General features: G+C 36.7%; 1 protein-coding gene across 2 annotated transcripts; it reads left to right on the forward strand.

The window, feature by feature from the left end:
- Positions 640-5,341, forward strand: LOC18589723 (beta-glucosidase 12). 2 transcript variants are annotated; one of them, XM_007014820.2, is made up of 13 exons: positions 640-982; positions 1,161-1,230; positions 1,752-1,810; positions 2,630-2,705; positions 3,091-3,168; positions 3,271-3,358; positions 3,469-3,724; positions 3,815-3,930; positions 4,087-4,304; positions 4,418-4,449; positions 4,563-4,665; positions 4,840-4,948; positions 5,041-5,341. In XM_007014820.2, exons 1-13 carry the CDS (start codon positions 824-826, stop codon positions 5,228-5,230), a joined length of 1,554 nt encoding a protein of 517 aa, XP_007014882.2. In that variant the 5' UTR covers positions 640-823; the 3' UTR covers positions 5,231-5,341. The 2 variants fall into 2 exon arrangements, with proteins under 2 accessions (XP_007014882.2, XP_017983197.1); XM_018127708.1 differs by lacking the exon at positions 3,091-3,168.

The following is a 21,635-nucleotide window of genomic DNA, read 5'->3' on the forward strand; positions in this document are numbered from 1 at the left end:
TGATGAAAATTAAAATATTGTTGACGGCAAAACACGTCAACACAGAATTGGATATAGTTTGAATTCTTGAAAAAGGAAAAAGAGGAATGGGAATGAGTAGAAAAGTCACGCGAAATTGGGCAAAGCTGGCTGGTAAGCCTCATATATGGTGTTGATGAGCACAGGATAAGATCCTTTGATTTTTCTTCTTCTGTTGTAATTTTGAAGACCCAATTCATTTGGGAATGAGGCTAGTGGCAGTAGCACGTAAACACTTCCGAATCTAACTACCATTCTTTTTAATGAATTTACATTTTCAATTAAAATAAATCAATTCTCTATCCATATAACATAATTGTTTTATTTGTTATCAAAAACTAAATAATTTAATAAATTAACAACAAATTAAACGAAATCATACATAAGAGAAATTAAGATCATGAGATGTCTTAAAAACATCAAAGACTCTTTCTCGTCATCGAAACAATGTGCTAAGCCCGAAGGAGGAGGAGAAGTAGATAGATTTGGTTTTTTTTCAAAAGCTATTATCCAAATAATCCAAAGCAATTCGATGGTAACACGTAAACATGAAATAAAAAGCTTTCTACTTATGACTAGTGGTGCAATATTTGTTTCCCAAGTTGAAGAGCAATTAAAGCAAGGCGTGGGAATTCCACCTTTCTCAAATCAAATCTGACCTTTTCGTGGGAGCTAATTAAGCCTGTTTTTTTTATACCAAATTAAAAATCCTTCTTCTTCATTCCAATAGCCTAATGCTATTGTCTCTTCCTAGCTAGGTAGCAGCTCAAATAAATAAACCCATCATTTCTTAAGTAGTTTTAGAATGGAAAGTGAGGGATGTCAATGCCTCTACATCCTCCTACTTGTTCTCGGATCAATCACTCACATCAATGCTGTAACACCTCTTAACCTCATCGCTTCCCTTAATCGCACTAGTTTTCCTGACGGCTTTATTTTCGGAACTGCATCCTCAGCTTACCAGGTGAACCCTTGTTTTCTTTTCTTTTTTTGTTAATAAATTTTTGATTGGTATATTATTTAAACTCGACAATAAGTGTATATAAATAATGTAGGCTAGGAGACTATTTGATAATTTTCTCTACATATTTTGAGCTGTCATGAATTAATTATTTATACGTCCGTACGTATATATATTTCAGTACGAAGGAGCAGCAAGTGAAGGAGGTAGAGGACCCAGTATATGGGACACTTATACTCACAAATATCCAGGTACTCTCTTTCAACCATTAATTTTTGATTTGTGTATTTGGGCTACAAAAAATGGAATGTTTCTTTGGAGTATAAAATGAAGCGAATAAAGCGTAGAAGTATATATCGTTGTTGTTTTAAAAGAAATATATGATTTTGAAAAGTAAATGAACAAACCATTTTTCATTTATATTTGTCTACAAACAAGGGATATAAAATATTGTTCTTTATAATTTTATGAAAGTATTAGAAAATACAAATTTTTAAAGAAGAAATGAAAGTTGTTTCAAGCTATGTATTTATTGGAAAATTTAAGTATTATTGTTATATTAAAAGAGGATAATATATATTATATATTTGAAATGGAATAAAAAATAGAATTACATATAACAAAAAAAAAAAAGAATGTAAGTGTATGACTTTGCATTTGATGAAGCTTAAGTAATAATGTGTTCCATGTCTTTTTTAAAATTAATACTGGAAAGTAATACTGTATTCAATCTTGTTAAAATGTTTGAACATAATTAATTAGCTCTTTGCAGATAAAATAGCTGATGGAAGAAATGGAGATGTAGCAGTTGATTCCTATAACCGTTACAAGGTAAGACATATAGACAAGTAGCCACAAGTGGTAAGATCATATATTAGGAAAAATAATTTAAACTTAAGATACTATCTCTAAAGAGAGAAAATAATAATAAAAATAATAAAAGAATAAAGTTCAGCTAAAAAGAGCGAAGTTTCTATCGGGTAACTTGGACTTGCCACATGCTAGCTTTGAGAATAGTCTTTTAATCCCAAACGTGCATACCTTGTTCGGCTTATTTTATTAATAATTATTAAAATTTAATTTAGAAATATATTTTTAAAATATTAATATAACTTATTATTATTATTATTACTGCTTTAAAAATAAAATGATACTTAGATGGATGGGCGAGATAAATCATACTGATCTGGAACTTGACTTTACAAAAGGAAGCCGTATAACCCCGAACTGAGTGAGAGCCGATCTTGATTAATCATGAACATTTGTAATTACAATAATTACAATAGTAGTTTAGTCCACTTAGCTTATATTCAATATGGTACAAACATTTAAATGGTTTGTCATATTTGGGCATGTTTTTGCTTTAGATTTACCTCATTTAAGGCAAACTTGAGGTTTAATCCATCAGATTTGGGGTCTAACCGATTAGTATGCTTGAATTTTCTGGAGTTGTTTAATTTACTGTTTATTCTTACATGATAACTTTCATGGGTTATTCTTTGTGTTTTACTTTGCTACCAAAATGAGAATCACTAATTTATTGTCAAATGAAACAATGTTTGAAATTCTATATATGCAAAACAAATTGAAACAATGTTCACTTTCCTAATACGTATTTAATTTTTCCTTTTGTATTATATTGCTTTACAGGAAGATGTTGGGATTATGAAAGAAATGGGCTTAGATGCGTACAGATTCTCGATCTCATGGTCCAGAATTTTGCCAAGTAAGCTAATTGTACATGGCTTCAATTAATGCACCAAGGCACAGAGTATAAATTGAAAATTTATGGAGGTTATAATAAATATTTTTCTTGAAAGCTATTGATGGATTCCATTAACTACATCTATACAGTACACATAAGGGGGAGAAAATTTGAAACTTTTACATTTCCACTTAATATGATACTACAAAAGCTAGCTTGCTTCTAATTAATTAATATGATCAGAGCTTGTTGCCTGTGGCTCAAATATATATATATATATATATATATATATANCCAATATATATATATATATATATATATATATATTGGTCATAATTAATACTATGTTAACTGATTAATAATACCAACTAAATTTCGATTTTTGGTTTGTTTGACCTTGTTTTAGATGGAAAGCTGAGTGGGGGAGTCAACTTGGAAGGAATTAGATACTACAACAATCTCATAGATGAGCTCTTAGCAAATGGTCACGATTCACTCATACTCAAAATTTTCTCATCTTCTTTCTACTGTGAACATAGCTTCCTTAGGCTATTGCTATAACCTAGTTCATGCTTCTCACCTGTAGGACTACAGCCTTATGTGACTCTTTTCCACTGGGATCTTCCCCAAGCCTTGGAAGATGAATATGGTGGTTTCTTGAGTTCCCACATCGTGTAAGCATATATAGTAGTTAAAATTAGCAATCATTTATTAGCTTTTAGATTTTATTTTCATGTGGACAATCTTAACATACTAAATTAAGTGCCAATTGTGTTAATTTCAGGGACCATTTTCGAGATTATGTAGAGGTTTGCTTTGACGAATTTGGTGACAGAGTGAAAAATTGGATTACATTGAATGAGCCTTGGAGCTATAGCAATTGGGGCTATGCAGTCGGTTCGCTTGCACCAGGTCGTTGTTCTGATTGGCAACAACTCAATTGCACGGGCGGAGACTCGGGGATTGAACCATACCTCGTGTCACACCACCAACTTCTTGCTCATGCAACTGCTGTAAAATTGTACAGGCAGAAATATCAGGTTAAACAAGGCCCTGATATTAGTGTTTGAGAGGGTAATTATACTTTGTTTTTGACAATATTAATAAAGGAGGGTTGAAATTTTTTGCAGGCAACTCAAAAGGGTGTCATAGGAATCACACTAATAGCTCACTGGTTTGTACCATTCTCTAAAGAGAGGAACGACAAAGATGCAGCCCAACGAGCACTTGATTTTATGTTTGGATGGTGAATTTTACCTATAATTTCTTTTCCCTACTTACTCATAATTTTGTTTATGCTATTGGATATATAATATAAGTCTTTGTTACTTTTCATTTTTTGTTTCATAAGATAATTTGCACGTACTAATTAAATTTGGTATATTTTATTATGTCCTCGTAGGTTCATGGATCCAATAACTAGCGGGGAGTATCCAAAAAGCATGCAATCCCTTGTTGGAGATCGGTTACCCCGATTCTCAAAAGAAGAATCAAAGATGCTTAAAGGGTCATTTGATTTTCTTGGATTGAACTATTACACTGCCAATTATGCAGCTGATGCACCTAAGCATGGTCCTGGAAAGCCAAGCTACTTGACTGATGCTTCTGCTAAACTTTCAAGTATATATAATTTGACACATGTAGCACACATTTTTAATTTTCTTAGTTACTATATATATATATATATAGATATATCCACTCTGATGAGAGCTTTGCATTTTTCATTGTGGCAGCTGAGCGCGACGGAGTCCCAATTGGTCCAACAGTATGCATATTCCTTGATCAATTTTTAGGTTTTCGACGTACTTTAAATCCAAATTATAAACTAAAATGACGCCGGTTTTTTTCTTCTATATATATTCCATTGAAATATTGCAGACTGCTTCGGATTGGCTATATGTATATCCAAAAGGATTTTATGAGCTTTTACTCTACACAAAGAGCAAGTACAATAATCCAATCATTTATATCACTGAGAATGGTAAGTGTAATTTTTTTTTCTACATAATATAAAATCAACCATGCAAGTTCTAACGTTATCAATATGACAAAGTTTGAACTAAACTCAAGTAGTTCTAAGCTATTTTAAGTGATAGTAATTGATGGAATGAGATGTTGGTTGGACATTGAACACCATTTGTGCTACATATGGTAGGGGTGGATGAGGCCAGTAATGCCACATTGTCACTAGAGGAAGCCCTCGTCGACAATATGAGAATAGAGTACTATGATCAACATCTTTCTTTCCTCCGAAATGCCATTGGGTAAAATGCTTCTTCCTATCCTTTTTTTTTTCTTTCATGAACAAATAAATGTGTGTGTGTGATATGATTTCCCTGGTTGCTTATGATGATAGGGATGGTGTGGATGTCAAAGGATATTTTGCATGGTCGTTGTTGGACAACTTTGAATGGGCTAATGGTTACACTGTGCGCTTTGGGATTAACTATGTTGATTATGAGCATGGCTTGAAAAGATATCCTAAACTCTCAGCCCGTTGGTTCAAGAATTTTCTAAAGACCACAACCACACACAATGCGGTTTGAATTCGTTGAGCCGGCTGGGCTGGATAATAGATTGTTCTCTACTATTATTTTTTATACTTTTGAATTTATTTATAATTATTTTTAATATATAAATAAATAAAATAATTTTAATCCAAATGTAAAAATTTCAAAATTAAATTTAGATATAATATTTAATATTGTTGCATGCTATTTACGTTTTCGTTATTCGTTTTTCATGTTACCCTGTGAGTGTTGTAAGTTTTTATTTTTGAAACTATAATTTTTTTGTCAAATATATGATTTTCAATTTCTTGAAAATTATCAGCTTTTTTTATTATAAAAATGTTTAGAACAAAAAACAAAGTTCAACAACTATTAATTTTATGTAATGATTTAGATTTTTTTTATTTTAGTTTTTATATTATTATTATTATTATATTTTAAAATTTTATTTTTATTTAATAATAAATAATGAAAGAAAGCCTTTGTATTGATTTTTTTTAAATCGTCTCACTTTTGATGGAGTTTTAGAAATTTTGTTGGTTTAAAAATTGATGACAGCTTTCTCCCTTATTCTCCTTCTCTCTTTCCTTACTTTGAATGCCTCCATCCCTTTCTTATGGTCTTCGATAAAATCTGAAAGACAATTAACTTGTCCTCGTCAGAAAATGTGCTATTGCGTAGACTAACAATTGTCAAGTCTTGGAAGAATTTTCAAACTTTCTATGCGCGGGGACAAGAATAATGAGGAAAGTTACCCTTTGGGTGAAGAAGTGAGTGAAGCCTTCTAGAAAGCATAAAGCATATTGCAGAAAAGGGAAATTGTGAGAAAAGGACCTCTTGATAAGGCGATTTCAAAAATAACTCCATATATAAAGTTATCTGTTTCTAGCCAAAAATAAGCATGAGAAGACAAAAATGCTCTTAAAAATATCGTTTCAAATAAATGCTTAGTTGTTTGAGCTATCTGCCTCCCGCTAAAGAGAAAATAGAAAAAAATAAAAATAAATGAGCTCAGCTGTTTGAGCTCGGTCATCTTTCTCTCTCAACTCTCTGAATTGTCTCAACTCTGGCAAGTCTTTGTTGAGCACCATTGTCGTCAACTCTCTCAAATCTCTGAACTGTATGAGCTCTGTCAACTCTCTATTGAGCACCATCGTCATCGAGCTGTGGTCTATCTCTCGGCATCTAGCCACATTGTCGTAGATTAACAGACCCTATAGCAGAGATGACATCAAAGTACCTGTTATTGGATTTATTTCTGCAACACATTTAAATTTTTGAAACATTTAGTGTAAATTAGAAGATGGATTAGAAACATTGCCTAGAGTTGTTACACGCCATGCATTTATAACATGTGTTAGCATTATTTTAGTGTCACGGCTGTTCTTGGCATGTAGTGGGTTAACTAGTTTTTTGGGTTATTAGCGTGTCACGGCTGTTCCTGGCGTGTTGTGGATAAACTGGTTTTTTGGGTTTTTAGCGTGTCACGGTTGTTGGTGTAACGAGTCAGTAATTACAGTGATTGGCGTGTCACGACTGTTGGTGTAACGAGTTAGTAATTACAATGATTGGCATGTTACGACAGTGATGCATAGCGTGTCACGACATTTGACTTGATATGCATGGCGTGTTATAATATTTTACGTTATATGCATGGCGTGTAACAACATGACTGACAAATTTTTGATCAGGGCATGTATTGTGTAAAATAATTGACAATATATATATATTTTTTTTTCAAAATTTCAGTGGGGTTCCAATTGTGCGACTTGTGATAAGACACGGTGGTTAGTGGGTGGATGGCAATTATAAAGGTGGTGAGTCACAAATGCGGAGGGTTAAGAGTGATTTGTCGTATGAGGGCTTGATGAAGCTGGTTGAAGATGTTGTTGGGGTAAACTCAGAAATTGACGAGATTGAGTTACATGCCTTGATCAGTACACCCGAAGAGCTATCACGGCCAATTATCAAGGATGATGAAGATGCTGCATTAATTTTACTAGAACAGAGGAATGTTCCGGCTGTGTATGTTAGCATTAAGGGATGCCAAACAAATGTTATGTCACATGAAGAAGTTGGACAACATGGTAATCAACTCAATCAAAATGAGATTTACAATGCTTCACATATACCACAGCATTCGATCTAGAACCCACAACAATGGCAATTGAGGTATGCACAAGACAAGAGTTTTTGTAGCGCGGTAGACAGACGACATTCACAAAACAATTGGCTGCACAATTCCGATCAGGATGTGCATCAAACCAATTTCTTGCTTCTCTAAAAAAAAATGCAACGATCGGGTGAAATTGTAGAGTGCGTAATGCCATTGTCAAATGAGAATACGACACTTGAAGATAACAATGTGAGGTTGGAGGGTGACACTGCGACACTGGAGGATAATACTGCATTTGATGAGGGAAATGAGGATTTGTTCGTTGCCGGTGAAGATAGATTTGATGACACTTCAGATGATGGGCTTGAACAATGGCAAGATGACAGTTCAGACGATGATTACCTTTATGATAGTGACATTCCAATTTGTAATAATGTTGAAGGCGAAACGGAACCTGTTAGAGGTGTTGATGTAAGAGATGTTTAATGTGATGACAATGATCAAGAAAAAGGAAATGCAGGGATATCTCGTACGTGGGTAATTGCAGATGCAGAAAGGTTCTCCTTCCAAACAATTACCATTGAGGAGTCGACATGTGCCGAAGATCGCTTATACAAAGGAAGAATGTTTTCGTCCAAGGCTGAGTTGAAACAAGCTTTGAACATGTTGGTTATAGTAGAGAAGTTTGCGATAAGAGTAAAAAGGTCATGTAAAGCTCGTTATGAGGTTGGTTGCAAGGACAAGGCATGCAAGTTTAGTGTGCGTGTAATGAAGTTACCTGATAGAGGAGAATATTGGCAAGTTTGAACATTCCACAAAGTACACACCTGTGTCGTTGATGGTTTGCAAAGGTGGTTTCCAACTACAAGTGCGAAATGATTGGTAAACTTATGTCACATAAGCTTTGGGCTAATGGAGTAGCATTGAGACCTAAGGACATAATTTGTGAGATGAGGGTTCAGTGGGGATTGGAATGCTTGCATGGTAAGGTTTGGCAAGCGAAGGAGTATGCAGAGAGGCTTGTTTTCGGTCCACTAGAGGAGTCATTTCAACTACTACCCTCGTATTTTTATATGTTGGAACAAGAAAATCCTGGCACAGTGACTGTAGTGGCTACTGATGAGGAAGAAAGATTCAAATATTGTTTCTGGTCATACGGGGCTTGTATTCGGGGGTTTAGCGATGTAATGCGTCCTACAGTTGCAATTGATGCGACACATCTGAAAGGCAGGTTCAAGGGTGTTCTCTTTGTCGCTGTATGCAAAGATGTGAACGAGTGCGTATATCCAGTTGGGTTTGGCATCGGCCATGTTGAGGATGAAGACTCGTGGACATGGTTTCTTAGCAAGCTGCGTGATGCGGTTGGTTGTCATGAAAACACTATGTTCATTTCTAATCAGCATCTCGGCATTAAGAAAGCAATCCAAAATGCATACCTAGAAGCGCACCATGGTTGATGTGGTTACCACTTGAAAAAAACTTTAAAAACAAGTTCAAACGCGACTATGTTTGTATGCTTTTCACCCTTGCTCGAGATTGCTATAAGGTGGCCGATTTCAATAGACATATGAACCAATTACAGCAGATTCACCTTGGAGCCCACGCTGACCTTATGAGAATAGGGCCTGAGAAATGGGCACATGCATGTTCACCGGCAAGGCGATACCAAATGATGACATCCAACATTGCGAAATGTGTTAACTTATGCTTGAAGCATGCAAGACAAGTGTCGATCACTGTTTTGATCGAGTTCATCAAAGACATGTTCCAGCGTTGGTTCCATGACCGGTACGAGGAGGCCGTCAAGGTGACCAAGCTCCTCAGCCCTTGGGTTGCCAGGCAATTGAGTAAACGGTTCAATGATGCACATCGCTTTGTAGTTAAGCCTATCAATCGAGTGAAGTTTGAAGTTAAAGACGGGAAGATGGACGGACTTGTAAACTTGTCTAGGAAGACGTGTTCATGTTGTGAGTTCCAAACAGATTTACTGCCATGTAAGCATGCCATTGCATCAATAAGATCAGAATATCTTTATTTCTTATTTAAACCATAATTGACATAGTATTTACATTGTGCTTGAAGATTGAGTTTATTGTTTTTTTCAGTAAATGCAATCGTGAAGCCATTGAATTTTGCGCTGACTACTACAAGACAATCATTTTAGTGGAGGGTTATTCGGGATCCATTAGGTTGGTAGGGCATCCTAGTGAGTGGGACATCCTTTTTCATGTGAAACAAATTATTGTCTTGCCCCCACCTTGGCAAAGCCAAACGGGAAGACCTAGGAGAAGAAAGATTCCATCAGCTAGTGAAGGCAGTCGAGCACAGAGATGTTCATAATGCAAGAGGTACAAGCATAACAAAGAGAACTACCCATCCCTATTTGTAGTTCCATCCACAAATCCAACACCATCTCCAAGTCAATCGGCTCCTCCACGAATGCGTCGACCTAAAACATGTTCAAGTTACAGATAAACCGGTCACACACGCAACAATTGTCCAATACGAAGGACAATGTATGAAAATGTAGGGTGTGTCGTGGATGAAGACAGCTTGTCTGCCTAACTAAATGTGTCTTAAAATTGTAGTTGAACTGGTTTTGCTTTACGGATTTGTCTGCTCGGTCATTTTATGAGCCACTTTTAGTTACAGACTTTGCTGCCAAACATTTCAAGCAAATAAGCCTGTCAAGGCCTCTGTCTGATCAAGATTGTGTTAAAGTACATTCTTACATTGCTTGTAAGAATGTTTCCGATTACAATCTCCGTCAGACAAGATCTTTGACAGGCTTAGCTACCTGAAATGTTTGGCAATAAATTTCGTAACTAAAGGTGGATCATAGAATGACCGAGCGGACAAATCCGTAAAGCAAAACCAATTTGACTACAATTTAAGAGATAAAGTCCCTATACTGTTACCCCATTTGTCACATTTTATTACCACTTGTATTAAACAATTAATGATTTGATTTAATTCCTTTCTATTTCATTTGATTTAACCGTTCATGTTGTTACAATGAAATTCCTTTCTATTTCATGAGTAATTAAATTTCGCCAATATCGGTTAGTCGACTAAGAGCATTCTGCTTGCAAGTCTTGTGGTGACATGCTAAGTGAATGCAGACTTATGATGTGACACGCAGACCTGTTGCAGTCTTGGCGGGTGACACGGCATGAGCCAATTGTGGTGACACGTTGAGTGCAAGCAGACTTATAGCGTGACACGCTAAGTTAATTCAGACTTATGGTGTGACACGGCTGACTTGGTGCAGTATCGTCAGGTCACACGCGACGACCCAATTGTTATGACACGCTGAGTGGAAGTAGATTTATGGCGTCACACACTGAGTATCTGCAGATTTCTGGTGTGACATGACAAGGCCCAATTGTTCTCACATGCTGAGTGGAAGCGGATTTATGGGCTGACACGCTGAGTGTTAGTGGATTTACAACATGACACGCTGACTTCTTACAGATTTATGGGGTGACACGCTAAGTGCAAGCAGATGTATGCGGAGACACGCTGATTGGTAGCAGATTTATGGCGTCACACGCTGACTTCTTGCGATTGTGTATCAAATTAAATATATTGTGTATACAAAAGAAAAAAAATTCTTCGTATAAAATTAATTGTGTATAGGAAAAAATTTATGTATAAATATATTGTGTATACAAAAAGATCTAATTCTGTATACAATGAATTGTATAAAATAAATTATGTATACAAAAAATTTGTGTATAAAATTAATTATATAAAAATAATTCTGTATAAAAAAAAAGTATAGACAAAGGTCAATATGTTCAAGGTTCGCTCTCACAACTGTTGGAAAAAATTTCTAGAGCGTATTACCGACGCATTTTTGCAATCATATTCTGTTTAACTCTGATCTGTTTTGATTGCAAAATAGCGTCCATGTACCCTATCATGAACATACTGCAACTGACACTATCATTTTGCCAATGCATTTTAGCTTTTGGCAAATGAATATCCAATGGCATCGGCGTCAAATCCCGTCTCTTTCAACGTGTTCTGCTGAAATAACTGGCTTGGTGGTAGATGATTGGCATCATTGTCATCAAGGGTGTCATCTGAGCCACACGAACTCCGTTATCCTTAGCATCCGAAGTTCTTGCAGAGTCCATCACCTTCATTGTCCACCTCACCAAGTCGATCTTTGCAACCACCCAATGCCCTACAACGTTGCAAGGTGTAAGGATGAAATCCACATCTTCCCATTTTTTGCCGTATATCGACCTTTCACCTTCCACGAACCCTCGCAACTCATCTAAAATTTGCATTGTGCCCCGGGCATCTTCTGTTGGTAATTCGTGTGTAGCATACGGATGGCGTCCTGTGAAACATGTAAACATTAGCTTACACCTCATGCAATCAAAAGCTTAGTATTTATAGAATTGAACAATTTTCAAATAAACATACGAAGAATGTCGTGTCAACCACGCATGCACGGGTAGCGTACAGCTTCAACTTCGGCCCTGTCATCCCCTTGCCAAGTACACTGAGGCATGCGTCGATATATTCACTTGTCATTTGCTCATCGGGATCTTCTAAGATTATGAAAAAGTCAGCCTTTTGATCCCCTAAGATGTCGACGTTACGCTTGCATAGATAACATAATGAATTTCATAAGTCTTGGTGGATTAATGTTTGATTAAAAAACAATATTTGTAATGTTATTTATGAGCTTACCTCGCGGACTTGTTTTTCTTGAAATCTTAGTAGGCTTCTACGATTGTATCCTTCAGATCTCGACAGCTCACTAAGGGGTCGACGTACAGGCTTGCCATGTATTTGCTCGTCAGTTTCAACCGTGCCTGCTCAGTTTGGTCTAAAATTTCTGTTGCACCATGATGGATAGCAGATGACTCTGGTGAAGAGGATCGTGTCTCAACTGCATCAAGAGTGCTCTGATAAAGCACCATAGCTCCTGCTGCTACCTCGACGAATGCATCGGTCGGAGGAAGATGCTCTCCTTCAGCTATGACTGAGTCAGGGTCCCCCTTCCTTCCAGCAGATGCATTGATAATGGACTCGGGCAAAGAAGCATGCTTTCCTTCAGCATCATCTGATTGAAGGGTGACATCCCCTGCCACAGCTTCATCGACGATGTCATCGACATGAGTTACGTGCTCTCCGTCAGCACCAAGAACGTCATTTTGAATGTGACCACCAAGTTCATGATGCTACCCATTATCAGCATCATTGTGCTACAGACCAGCAATGTGAGATAAAGGACCACCTTACAAAATGGGAAAAACTGTTAGTTAGCTCATAAAATACCACAAACCATAACAAGTAAAATGTTGTGACATGCCATGCATAACAAGTAAAATGTTGTGACACGCCATGGATAATACGCAAAATGTTTTGACACGCCATGCATAACAAGTTAAACGTTGTGACACACCATGCAACACAAGCAAAATGTTCTGACATGCCATGGATGCCCTACAAAATGTTCTGACACGCCATCTATAACAAGTGAAACGTTGTGACACGCCATGCATAACAAGTAAATTGTTCTGACACGCCATGCATAACAAGTAAAATGTTGTCACAAGCTAACGCTGACACGCCAATAACTAACTATAAAACAAATGTCCTAACCTGCTAATTACCAAAAACCAATTAAACCACTACCACTTAACACCAAAAACCATCAAACCAGTAAGAAAAAATAGTCTAAACAGTTGCTAAACGTAAACCACCAAAATACAAGCGAAAATAGAATAACGTACTTATGATTTAAGGCCGTCAAGAATCCGAGCAACGATACGGTCTTCAAGCGTCTACATTGCTAGAGTCAATGACTGAATTGAAGTCTTCAGCTCTAACATCTCTTTTTCATGCTTACGCATGATCCGTCGGAGCTGACGGGTTGTGACTGCTCCGTCATTGACTCTTATCGACTGAGTCAACTGCAATAACATATATAACTGTGTTATTCAATAATCATATATGGAATTGTTGAATATTAACCGTTACAACTTTAATGTCCTTACCGACGGCTCGTTAGCAGTTTACGATGGAGTCGGACCCATCGGTGCTTGAAGACTTGTCGTCGCTTCTGTAAACTGCAATAACAGAAATTATTGTGTTACTCGATAAACATATGTGGAAATGTAGAACACAAATTGTTAGAACCCATTTTACCGACAGGTCATTTCCACTGTGCATCTGAGGAGGAGAGGTGGGTGGTTTTGGAGCTGCCGGCGCATGGTCCAACTGCAAACATAGATATGTTATTCGATAATCACATATGGAATTGGAGAACACAAAACCATTAGAACTGTCCTTATCGGTTGTTCACTGCCTTGACCATGGTTATCCCCTTCATCCATCAACTAAGGGCCCGACAGCACATCAACTAAACTAGTGGTGGTGTGCGTCTGCTTCGTGCCACCAGAGGCTCTTTTCTCTTTCAAGCTTCTCATTTTTTGCCTCGCATCTAAGCCCCAATCCGATCGATCCTCTATGTGCCCTATTGGCACATACTCATGGCCCTCCGATAACGGGACATCAAGGTCCATAAAATACTTTCGGCTGGCCTCATCCGCGGTGGGTTCCAACGTCTCCAGTGCCCACAACTGCAAATAAACAAATAAAATATTGTGATTATCGAATACGAAAAATTATTATACAAATATAAAGTAAAAATTAGTAGCTGTTCACTCACATGCTTAGATGACTCTAACTTCTGAATTACCGTGTAGAAGTCTTTTGGCTTCTGATTGCAATCCTATTTGCACATTCGTGGGTAGACGTTGTCCTTTGGACCAGATGGGGTAACTATTTTTTGTAAGGCTGGAATTGCCTCTATTGCCCAGAACTGCAAGTCAAATGTAACCATTATCATACCATATATCATAAACGAGTGCATCCATAAATTATTAAAGCAAAAAAGAAACTGAAAAATGTTACGTGATAGTACTTGTATCACCCACGCGAATCTGTAAATGTTGTAGCGTAACCTAGTTTCCTTTGTCACGCTTGAGTCAAGCACTTTGAACCCCTTCAAAAGGTAGTCCAAGGTCAGCTTTCAAACATAGTGCCCCCATGGGAAGACATTCCAAGCGTCGATGTCCTCCACCAATGACAGCAACCAAGGCGTCACCCGTTTATGGTAATCTTGACCAAATAAAATGTTATTGGCGATCAAGACGAGTGCCATCTTGGTCGTGTCTCCTGGTCGTTGGAAGTTGCCCCCGCGAAACGTATTGAGCAAAGCCTACAGCTTAACGCTCTCCTGCCCGTTTCAGTATCTAGCATGAATTTCGTCTGCAGCAACCTAGTACGGTCGTTTGAACACATCGGGCATTGGACCAAACTTTAGCCAGGTGATGAGGCAGAACTCCTGCTTTGATAGTCGCGCCTTGCTCTTGCCAATGGCAAACCATAGCTCGTGGTCCATTGACTGGCTCTCAGTGATCCGACGAAGCATGATACTGTGCAGGAGACCGACGCAAAAGTACCCTTGTGGATAGACGTCCAGGATCCTTCCGAAGCACATACTCTTCACTGCATCATACTCCCCCTTCTGTTGGAGAGTTTTTGTGATGTAATGCAGTTGCGACCACTTACAGTGGGTGTTAATTGTGACGTTGAACGCCCACTTCTCCCTCGGCACGATCAACAAACTGTCAAAATCCTTATACTGTCCACACTAGATCTGTAAAATATGGCACACATGCACCAATGAGTTAAGCTGTAATGTGCAACAAGGTATACTGAAGACATAAATAAGGAATAAATGTTGTGAAACGCCAAGCATAACAAGCAAAATATTGTGACACGCCATGCATCGCAAGCAAACTGTTGTGACACGCCATGCATAACAAGTAAAATATTGTGACACGCCATGCATATCAAGTAAAATGTTGTGACATACAATGCCTAACAAGTAAAATGTTGTGACACGCCATGCATAACAAGTAAAATCTTGTAACACGCCATGCATATCAAGTCAAATGTTGTGACACGCCATGCATATCAAGTAAAATGTTGTGATACGCCATGCATATCAAGTAAAATGTTGTAACATGTCATGAATATCAAGTCAAATGTTGTGACACGCCATGCATATCAAGTCAAATGTTGTCAAACGCCATGCATATCGAGTCAAATATTGTCACACGCCAAGCATATCGAGTCAAATGTTGTCACATGCTAACAATACTGTGACACAGTAAACACCAAAAAATCTCTAAAATCACTACGACTTAACCCCAAAAACCATCAAACCGGTAAGAAAACACAGTGTACACATTTGTAAAATAAAACAAAAAATACGAACATATCAAACAAACCCAGCAAAAAAGTAAAAAATTAAAGAACATAAGAATGTTTTAATTTGAGACTTACTGACCTCTTCGCTCATAGCCGACGACATTGTTGCTGGTGCTGTGCTGTCGTTACGCTTGCAAAAAGCCTTCTCGAACACTCCGGTACCGACGGGAATGAGAAATGAATCACACAAACGTTAGTAATTTTGAAAAATAACTGTTTAAAATGAAAAATGCCCTTATAATATTCTTATTCGTTTCACTAAGGGAGTGGAAGTTCAAACGATTACCACAATAACTGCCCACTTTTTTTTTCCTCTCTCTATTTCAAACCATGACGTGTCAGCCGTTCAAGAAATGCCGCGTCACACACTCTAAACCAAGCAATGCCGTGTCACACACTCTAAACCATGGCGTGTCAACTTAACAAGCAATGCTGTGTCACACACTCTAAACATGGCGTGTCACCAACTCTGAACTCTAGCTTGTCACAACTTCCTTCCATGGCGTGTCACTAACTCTGAACTCTAACATGTCATAAATTCCTTCCATGCCGTCTCACCAACTCTGAACGCTGACGTGTCACAGATTTCCTCCATGCCGTGTCACCAACTCTAAACTCTGGCTTGTCACAGATTCCTTCCATGGCGTCACACCAACTCTGAACGCTGATGTGCCACAAATTCCCTCCATGGCGTCACACCAACTTTGAACTCTAGCGTGTCATAGATTCCCTCCATGTTGTCTCACCAACTTTGAATGCTGACGTGTCACAGATTCCCTCCATGCTGTGTCACCAACTCTGAACTCTAGCATGTCACAAATTCCCTCCATGACGTCTCAACAACTTTGAACGCTAGAGTGTCACAGATTCCCTCCATGTCATGTCACCAACTCTGAACTCTGACGTGTCACAGATTCCCTCCATGGCGTCTCACAAATTCCCACCATGACGTGTCACCAACTCTTTACACTAACATGTCACAGATTCCCTCCATGGCGTCTTACCAACTCTGAATGTTGGCGTGTCACAACCGTGTCACACATTCCCAACATGACGTTTCACGAACTCTAAACCTTGTCCTGCCACAGTAATCTCACATATGGCCTGCTATAGCAGGACCATTTTCTGCTTTGGATTCACATCTTTCTCCTTTCAATTCACCACCGTATCAAGGATTTCTAATTTCACATCATTAGCCAAGCTTTCCATTCATCACGAACGTTTCCTCGATCGGTTTAATATCACTTTTCTTTTCTTATTTGAATGCCATGACCCAAATCTCTAAAAAATCATCTCATGCAACATTATTTCTTTTTGCATAACCTTTGGAAAAAAAAATGAATGTTTTGCACAAAATTAGATGTTCGCAAAATTCTTTGCATATTTATTTATTCTTTCCCATTTTTTACTTGTTTGAGAGTGCTCGCTAAAGAAGATGGCTCATTAAAGGCATTTTTATCCCAAAATCTATTTGGGTGGCTAAAAACAGTTAAAATTATCCCGAGGGTTATTTACAAAAACATATTATTTTCAAGGGCTAAAAAAAAAAAAATTCCCCTACAGAAAATGCATGGAAAAGGCAAAGCTAACCTTGCGGACAATGGGCATGTGAAATTAAGGCTTTTGGTTGTATTTCAATGATGTTTTTTTTCTTTAGTCATCAAAATAGATCCACTCAAACTAATTTAATGACGTAGATTATGTTAGCAGATGACAAACAATTTTTGTACGTTTCTTATTTAGTTAGAAGTTTTATTAAGAATTATAGGTATAATAGAATTTCTTTTCTTATTTTAATGTACTTGGAAGATAAGTTTAGGAATTTACTTCTCTTTTACACTAAGGAAGTCTAAGGTAAAATACTTCCTTATTTGAATTTATTTTACTTGCACTCTAAGTTTAGGTCAAGTAAGATTATACTATTATAAATAGCACCCTTAGACTTAGTTGTTAGACAATTTTAATTTTTTGAATTATTGAATAACATTATGTTTTCTTTCAAATTTTGAGATTAAGTTTCGACGTTTAAAACTTAATTATCAATTTTAAAAGCTCTGTCGAGTGCTAGCTTTTGTTTTCATGCTAACTTACTGTGTTGATTGGTATCAGAGCTAGAAAAAAAAACTCACTTAATCTATGGCAGGTGACCTAGTCATGGTTGGTGGCGGTTCTCATAGCGAAGATTATGAAATTGAGACCTTGTGATCTACAATGTAAGATTAAGGGGTGGTGTTGAAAGCTTTGGAGTAATGAATGGATTTCAGATTCTAACGTTTGGAACGATGCTTTGAAGAAATTGCATATCGATTTGATGCTTTAGGTGTAAATGCCAATAGAAATCGAAATGATGAAAGGCCATGTACTAAACAACAAGTCTATTGAACAAGTCTACATGGAAGATTCAAATAAAGAAATTGATTATTTGGTAGAACTTGTGAAATACGCTGGATATGGAAGGAATAATTATGGTGATTGAGATACCAGAGATTTCAGATTAAAGGTGAATATTCCTTGCTTTAATGGGAGTTTAAATATTGAAGAATTTCTAGATTTGATTGTAGAAATAGATAAATTTTTTGAATAAATGGAGATTCTCGAAAGAAAAAGGGTGAGACTTCTCACTTGCAAATTGAAAGGTGCAACTTCTGCATGGTGGGAAAGGTTATAGTTCAGAAGGAAATGTGCAGGGAAAACACCAATTAGAACTTGGTATAAGATGAAGCAACTGTTACAGAAAGATTTTCTTTTTTTTAATTATGAGCAGAATTTGTTCTAAAAGTACTAGAGATGCCATCAAGGTCAACAAACTATACATAAGTATATTGTAGAATTTATGAGGTTAGTTGAGAGAAATGACTTAAGGGAGATTGAAGGGCAATACGTTGTCAAGTATCTAGAGGGGTTGAAACACGTTATCAGAGACAAGATGAGGGTATAGATATTGCGAAATTTATCTAAAGCATGAAATATTGCTTTAAAGGTTTAATTGATGTTGTAAGAAAAGAACAAACTTGATTATTCTTGCAAGAGTTGGAACAAGGATAATTATAAAACGTCTAATGACAAGAATAAATCAATTCATGATAATTCTGCATGTAATGACCAGTACATGGAAGAGAAGACGGTTGGAAAGTAAAAGGTGACAAATGCGAAGGAAGGGCAGAAAGTTGTAAATCCCTATGCTAAACGAATCCTAGGAAAGTATTTTAAATGCAATCAACCTGGTCATAGATCCAGTGACTATCCTCTCAGAAAAGTAGTCCATGTAGTGGAACGAGAAGAAGAGGATGATGAGATTTTCTATGGTCCAAATGGGGATGATGACGAGTATGAAGATTATAACAATGACCAGAATTATGTGGTAAGAAGAATGATGTTGTCTCTAAAACAAGAGGATAACACTTAGCGGAATTAGTTATTTTGAACTAGGTGCACTATCAGTAACTATTTATTTGATGTGATTATTGATAGGGAAGTTGTGAGAATATTATCAGAACGGATGTTGTGGAAAGTCTAAAAAACTCCCTAATCCATACCCTATTGGTTGGATACCTTTTTTCATAGGCAAATACAAGGATGAGGTATATTTTGATATTGTGGATATGGATGCTTGTCACTTGTTATTTGGTAAACCCTGGTAATTTGATGTTGTAGCGCAACATGATGGGAGAGAAAACACCTACAAATTAGAGAAAGATGGCATAAAGTTTACTTTAGTGCCAATGAAATGAATTGTCAAAACTAAAGCTCCTAAAATGGAAAGGCAAACTTTCTTTATCCTTACTCATTCAAGTAATGAGATAGAGGCTATTTTCAAGGAGTCAAAAGAAATGTATGCTCTGATTATGAAGTAGGTGTTGTCAATTGAAGAGAATAAAAAAATAGTAGCGCATCCAGAAGCAGTCAAACTGTTACTAAAAAATTTAGTGAGGTGATGCTAGAAGATTTACCTAACTGTTTACCACTTATGAGGGATATTCAGTACCATTTTGATTTGATTCCTAATGCTTGTTTACTAAATTTGCCTTATTATAGGATGAGCCCAAAAGAAAGTAAGATTCTCAAGGAGAAAGTGGAGGAATTACGATACAAAGGACATATCTAAGAGAGCATGAGTCTATGTGCAGTTTCGGCCTTACTGACCCCAACAAAAGATAGAAGTTGGAGGATGTGTGTAGATAGCCGAGCCATCAACAAGATTACTGTTGGATACAAGTTTCCAATTCCTAGACTAGATGACATGCTTGATAGATTTTCTAAAATGGCGTACTTTATATCTGGCAAGAAGACTTCAAATGCAAGTGAAATAGTCAAATTGTTTTTCAAAGAGATTGTTTGTCTGCATGGTGTGCTTAAAACCATCACTTCAGATTGGGATAACAAGTTTCTTAGCCATTTTTGAAGGACTTTGTGGAAGATGTTTGATTCATCCTTGAATTACAACAGCACAACTCATCCACAAACTGATGGTCAAATTGAATCAGTGAACAAAACCCTTTGGCAATCTAATTCGCAATATTTGTGGTGATAGACCGAAGTAGTGGGACTTTGCATTGGCACAAGCAATGTTTGCTTATAATCGTGCTGTTCATAGTACCATAGGAAAATCTCCTATTTCTATTGCATACATAAAGTCGCCACAACATGCTCTTGATGTGATCAAGCTACCTAAAATTCCTGGATTAAGTGTAGTTTCAGAAAATATAATATGGCTAATCAGTTTCAAGATGTTCAAGCTGAGGTAAAATAGAAATTAGAGCAAGCTAACGCCAAGTATAAAAAAGTTGTAGACCAACATTGTAGAAAGTAGATTTTTGAAGTAGGAGATTAGGTGATGATGTTTCTATGAAAAGAAAGGTTTCTAGTGGGAACTTATAGTAAGTTATAGCCTAAGAAGTATGAACCATACTATATTTTGAAGAAGATCAATGACAATGCATATGTTGTGGATCTGCTAGACATAATGGGAATTTTTGAAAAATTTAATGTAACGGATATTTACTCATTTCATTCATCAAATGAACCTTTATATTCAGATGTACAAGTTAACTCGAGGTCGAGTTTTTTTAAAGTGGAGGGGATTGACGTAGATTTTGCTAGCAGATGACAAATAAGTTTAGTATTTTTCTTATTTAGTTAGGAGTCCTATTAAGAATTATAGGTATGATAGAATTTCTCGTTTTAATTTAATTTACTTGGACAACAAGTAAGCATAGATTTAAGAATTTACTTTTCTGGTACTCTAAGAACGTCTAGGATAAAATGCTTTCTTATTTGAATTTACTTTACTTGCACTCTAAGTTTAAGTCAAGTAAGATTAAGCTATTATAAATAGCATCTTTAGGCTTAGTTGTTAGATAATTTTAATTTTTTTAATTATTGAATAATATATTGTTTTGTTTTAAATTTTGAGTTTAAGTTTCTACGTTTGAAACTTGATTATTAACCTTAAATGCTCTGTCGAGTGTAATTTTTATTTTCACGTTAACTTGCAACGTCACTAAATTTGAGAGCAAACTTTTAATAGAGCTTGTAGGTTAGAGAGAGTTGTCGGAAGGGCCAACATCAAGAGCACTACTTAATACTAGCCAGAGCTAGATACAAACTTTGGAGAAACAAAATGAGCAAAAACTAAGCAGTACCTTAACCATATAAATGAGCACAGAAGCTGAAATAAGGCACTAAGATCTGTAACTTTCAACAATCAGCTGCACACTGAACAAGCACTAGAACCATATTTCTTATAGAGATTGTTTTGTTTACTTTTATTTCAGCCAGCTGATGTTCAAGCAAGAATATTAGATAGCTTGTCTAAGTTGGCTGCCATATTAATTAATGAAGTGCCATGTCAGAATTGGTGATTAAAGAAGGAAATATTAGTCCTTACACTCGTTCAAACTACTTTGTAGTTTGCTGCATAGTTTGCCTTGTTTCATTGCAGGCAAAGCCAGCTTTGTTGTACTAGCTAGTAGCATATCTTTCCTGCTGCTTATTTTGGAAAAGTAAAATCACAATTTTCCA

Source organism: Theobroma cacao, chromosome 9 (assembly GCF_000208745.1).
Source record: "Theobroma cacao cultivar B97-61/B2 chromosome 9, Criollo_cocoa_genome_V2, whole genome shotgun sequence".
NCBI classification, from domain to species: domain Eukaryota; kingdom Viridiplantae; phylum Streptophyta; class Magnoliopsida; order Malvales; family Malvaceae; genus Theobroma; species Theobroma cacao.